A 5,027-nucleotide genomic window follows, 5' to 3' on the forward strand; every position below is an offset into this window, starting at 1 on the left:
TGTGATGAAAGCTTATTCCTTCAAGCCACAACAATGTCTCAAATTTTCTTTTAGAATAGCTCTTACCTCCTGAATATATTTAGGATGTTTGAACCCTGCATTCCCACAACTGCATAGCACTCAGGCAGGCCCGTTTTCTTCACCTCATCCTATAACAAATATAAAAAAGCAACACATTATCTGTTATACATTGCATATTTTGAAAGGTTCCAAGTTTTGAAACCCCTCACATTCTACTCTCCAAGCAGAGGTTAGGCTCCGGCTGTTTTCTTTTTTAGGAGTATCATATTCCTCATAAACAGAATATTTGTAGTTATTGGTAGTTAAGTGGCAGATGATTTTATTAGTGGGATTAAGACCACAATTTAAGATGAGATAAGAAAATTATTAGAAGAGAGTTTTCGAGGAGGGTCTGCAAGGGGGAGAGGGGGGGGGGGGACCTCAGGAAAAAAGGCATGCAGAACCTCTGTTAAGACCTACCCAGGTGATCTTGTTCTTGCCAGGTGTGCGAGAGATGAGTGTCACCTGGTAGCCTCGATGCTCTAACAACTTTCTCAGGGCTGTCCCTATGAACCCACTGCCACCACCTGAAAATAAGGTTGAATGTGTGTCAAGTCAAGTGTCATTTGAAAGTTATAATGTCTAAGAAAAGGGAATCGAATCTAGGACTTGGAAAAAAAAAAAGGAATAACTAATTGGTAAAGACTCCAAATCACATAAAACCCAAGTTGTAATTACTATCCCCCTGTATATTTTCAATAAGCCGTGGCAATATCCTATATGCGACACTGCACGGTGTCATAATTTGTTGCAAATAGATAGACCAGGTCAATGACAAATGATAGGAATCTGGGTCAACCAAAATATACGGGTAACTAACAGACAAACCTATTAACACACGAGACCCCATTGTCCTTGGTTGACTGGGATCGTCTTCCTGTAACTTTTGTCGACTTCTCCGCCAAAGGTGCACGAAAACCAGGGCAAACCCGAGTCCTGCAGCAACACTGGCTTCCAAAAACGAAACGTTGGGTAACATGACCTTTCACACCAGGCTATTATATTCGACTACGAGGGGTGGAAATGCTCTCCAAATTTGGTAAGTTGTTTGAATACGTTTGATGCAAACATAGATGAAAGATATCAAGCTTATCTAAAAAGCAATTGAAATTTTTATGTGTATACAAAAATGTCTCATTTTCTTTATTTGAGGCTACTTAAATTGACTAGCACCCCTCCAAGAATAGTGTTCTCTTCCATACCAAATCCGGAAGTGATCGCATGTGCTCGGGCACGTGTGTGCTTCACGTTCAAGAAAATCCCACATTCTGTGTGATCGCAGGTAAATATGCATATTTTATGCTTCTTTATGACATGTATAGTTTTTGTGTTCTTAGATGCCATATGTTGTGGAGGGCAGCGTCGCGTACTTCAGTTGAACACTTTCTTTTTATGCAGATCATCATCAAAATTATGTGCACACACTTCACATAACTTGCATTGATTTTGTTCTTAGATATGAGCAATTATGGTAAAAACGGTATGTGTCGCTATTGGTTAAGTTTCTAACACCTTGAAGGTATGAAATCACCCGGAGAATAGAAGTATGCAGTGTAGGTGACGTTCAAGATCTCACTACAGTATATAACACTTACATGCAATTCAAACAATGGTCGATAGAGGTCACTTGTCAACGGTAACGTTGATATTACCGTGGGCCGTGGGGACCTGCGGTTCTCCAGGCCAAGGTCTGTATGTAACCTTACTCATCTGAAAGATTTATGGCCTCCTTGTTTATTATACGGCTAGGCTTCCATTGCATTATTGTAATGCAACCCATCAATAAGAGAACACTTATTATTGATTGGTAAAAAAAATGGTATCACAACCATGGCAACAGAGTCGGTGCATAGTTGTGTAATGTAAAACGTTTTCATATCATGAAAAGTTTCTGCAGTGTCATCCTTACACGTATAGCATAATACAAAGACATTACTACTAGTACTTTTGTACATTAGTTAATGACTGATGCGATGTTTCAGCTTCCCTTAAATACTCCAACCAAACAATCAGATTGTTGATAACAGAATACATCATATTTTATTCAATAAAAAAAGACAAAAACCTACGGTACAGTACAATTTTCAAATGCCAAGCAAGTACTTGTTTGTTGTACTCAACACGGTCACCAACCATTAGAAATAAGCACAATAATTTTATAGTTTGGCTAGAAGTATTTACATCATGTGTCCGCTGTCAAAGATCATGGACTGGAGTCCCTATAACAACATGAACATGTACATATGTCTAAACTGTTTTCAGAGTTGAAGACATAATGTATATACCCATTGTCAACACATACAACTAGGACAGCATCCACATAACAGCATAGTATATCTCACCATCTTCTTCATACCCAACAAAGTTACAAGGTTCATAGCCAAACCTGGTACTCCTGCCCATCTCTTGTTCCAACAACTCATTGGTTAACTTTCCATGAAAAGTCCATTTTCCATATCTGTTTGTGTTAAACACAGCAGAGAACCTTATGCCATCACTTGTTTTATAAGGATCCAGATGAGCCAATGTCTTCTCAGACAAGCCATTGGTATGTATAGCTGTTTGAAGCTCTGAGAGGGTTAGCCCTGTGTACACAGCAGTCTTTGAGACATCCCTCTGTTTCTCAAGTGTGTAAGACAAGTAGAGTTGGTCATGTACTGATACTACACTCTGCATACTGATGACATACCCCGCTGTCATCTTATCTCTCTTGTCACCTTCGTATTTGTCTAAGGTTTTCTCCCATCTGAATTTAGTCTGCTGAAGGCTTGGGGCAGGCTTGTGGATAAAAGTGACAACAAAGCAGACTTTATGACATGGTTCCCCGGTATAGCTGGTCAGGAAATTTACACTATATCCCTCAGTCTCCAACTCTCTTACAGCCTTCGAGAGTTGTTTCTTAGATGGATACAACCCTACCACTTGAGAAGTCCCATTCTCACTCTTTCTGAGAATCACGGCAAAATGTGCCTTGTTCTGAACACTGTATGCACTGACCCACTGTACCTCGTAGCCTAAGCTGTGTACACCATTTAAGTATGCTCTCATGTGGTTATCTGGTATTCCATGTTTCAGTGCCATCACCTTGCCTGATTTCAGCTCAGTGACCATGTCAGTGTAGCCCTGAAGGAATAAGTCTTTCTCTGGCAATTCAGTGGTATATATGTGTATCATGTTTGCTAGCTGTCTTCTAATTGGTGGACTGATTGGGTTGTTGCCATGGAGACATATTACCCAGCATACTTCTTGCATTGCAAGGCCATTAGTATGCCCATACAGGGCAGTTTGTTGATTTCTTTTCAGTCTACCCTGTCCATCACAGAATGCCATGACATGCACCCCTTCAGTACCCCCTCCCTTCCACCATGTGCCATTGTTGTTCACCTGCATCCCAGCACCATGCCACATCTCAACATGCTGAGGCATGGGCAGCTCAGGCTTCTCTAGCATCTTCCTCACTGTCTCTTTTTTGAGGAGTCTTGAAGGTGTTTTTTGTCCAAATGCTTGTATAAGGCGTAACAGTTCTGGTATGGTTGAATACCAGGTCTCGGTTGTAGGAATAAGTTCTTCAGTATGTCTGTCTACAAGTATTTCACCCTCTTCAAACAGCAGTTTCTTCTGAGACGTTGTGGTCTTTACTGGTCTCAGTTGTGTACCCCACATACCAAGTGACTCAAGCACCTGTTCAGAAACAAAGTCTGGGTAGCTCTGCCCCGAGATGGTCTCAATAACCTTCCGAAGGAGCATCTCATCCTTGTCAGACAGGTGGAACCTGGTCCCTGGGTCGGACATGAGGTCAAGGGAGCTGGGCTGGACAACCTGCACCAACTGGTCAGCCAGGACACCAACATCTGCTGTGGACCTGGAGTCGTTCGGATGGGAGGACAGGTGGAGCGATGGAGTGAGGTGGAATTCTGTTGACCTCTTACTGCTTCCCCAGCCTGTTTGTTGGAATAAAAGAGAACATTACATTATACATAAAAGACTGTACATTGAATTCTCTTCTGCCAAGTATGAGGTGGTTGATTTTGTTGTTCCTGAAACTTGTGTACTATACTGTCACTAGTACACTATATTGTGTACTATGCTGTCAAAGTCTTTTAATCCTGCCCTTTCTATTCTGAAACTAGCTGCTAGAAGGCCCAAACTTTTGTCACTTTTTTCTGAGCACAAGAGCTATCTAACACCCAAAAATCATGACCGTAGAATGCAATACATGTATATCAAAACATGAAGTTCCACTTAGTACCAAGGGAAGCCCCTACTAGTAGATGGCCCAAAATCTAAGGGCGGCAGTACCAGGCGGCAGTATAGCAAATATAGCAATATGATGAGGACATGACATGACATGACTGTACCTGCAGTATGGTGCAGCAAGTGCAGTACAGTTATGTCCAGGATCCTGGGGTCATACAGCTGCATGTCCTGAGCTGCAGGAAACCCGAGGATCCCCTCTGGTCCGAACACCCCATCCTGCAGCCTGACTCCGCCCTCCTCCACCAGCCTCATCACTGCAGCTGCAGTCAGCAGGTCACACAGGGAGGAGATGGGGAAGGGCACGGCAGGGCTGATGATGTCTCCTGCACTGGTCTCTCCATGGCCCTGAAGTACATGTAGTTAACCACCACACAGAATTAAACAAAAATGTGCAACTTTATGGATCAATAGAAAATTGTCTGATAATGGTTTTAGTTGCAAGGTGTGCAAAACGTGATGGCATCAATAAAAAGATTGTCTCAGTTTCATTTGCAAGATATACTGCTTAAATGCAATGACATGCAACTACTCAATGCATATGGCATAATGCTGAAATCTTGTTTATCCAAATACCTTATTGTAGACAAGTTTTCCATTGTGTAGAACACCTAGGCTGGCACCGCTGTATTCGAAAACCTCCATAATCTTCATGAGTTTGTCATGTAGCAGCTCTGAGAGGGTGCTGGGACAGGTGAGCCAGCCCTGCAAAA

General features: G+C 42.1%; 2 protein-coding genes and 1 long non-coding RNA gene across 4 annotated transcripts in view; 1 reads left to right on the forward strand and 2 right to left on the reverse strand.

Moving 5' to 3' along the window:
* LOC118418001 (epimerase family protein SDR39U1-like) overlaps positions 1 to 1,066 on the reverse strand; it is an 8,075-nt gene extending 7,009 nt beyond the window's left edge. For both annotated transcript variants that reach the window (XM_035823791.1, XM_035823790.1), the window contains exons 1-3: positions 889 to 1,066; positions 481 to 587; positions 67 to 149 (exon numbers count right to left, since the gene is read on the reverse strand). In XM_035823791.1, coding sequence (XP_035679684.1) covers positions 67 to 149; positions 481 to 587; positions 889 to 1,039 — 341 coding nt within the window. In that variant the 5' untranslated portion in view covers positions 1,040 to 1,066. The remainder of the gene's footprint in view (positions 1 to 66; positions 150 to 480; positions 588 to 888) is intronic.
* Positions 1,067 to 1,234: 168 nt separating this feature from the next.
* LOC118418026 overlaps positions 1,235 to 5,027 on the forward strand; it is an 11,171-nt gene continuing 7,378 nt past the window's right edge. Inside the window, exon 1 of the long non-coding RNA XR_004831427.1 lies at positions 1,235 to 1,342. This is a non-coding gene — a long non-coding RNA (uncharacterized LOC118418026). The remainder of the gene's footprint in view (positions 1,343 to 5,027) is intronic.
* LOC118418025 lies at positions 2,075 to 4,980 on the reverse strand. The gene is made up of 3 exons (XM_035823818.1): positions 4,891 to 4,980; positions 4,419 to 4,662; positions 2,075 to 4,001 (listed from the first exon to the last, which is right to left on the reverse strand). The coding sequence occupies exons 1-3, from the start codon at positions 4,966 to 4,968 to the stop codon at positions 2,365 to 2,367; spliced, it is 1,959 nt and encodes a 652-aa protein (XP_035679711.1). The 5' UTR covers positions 4,969 to 4,980; the 3' UTR covers positions 2,075 to 2,364.

The sequence above is a fragment of the Branchiostoma floridae genome, chromosome 6, assembly GCF_000003815.2.
Source record: "Branchiostoma floridae strain S238N-H82 chromosome 6, Bfl_VNyyK, whole genome shotgun sequence".
NCBI lineage: Eukaryota > Metazoa > Chordata > Leptocardii > Amphioxiformes > Branchiostomatidae > Branchiostoma > Branchiostoma floridae.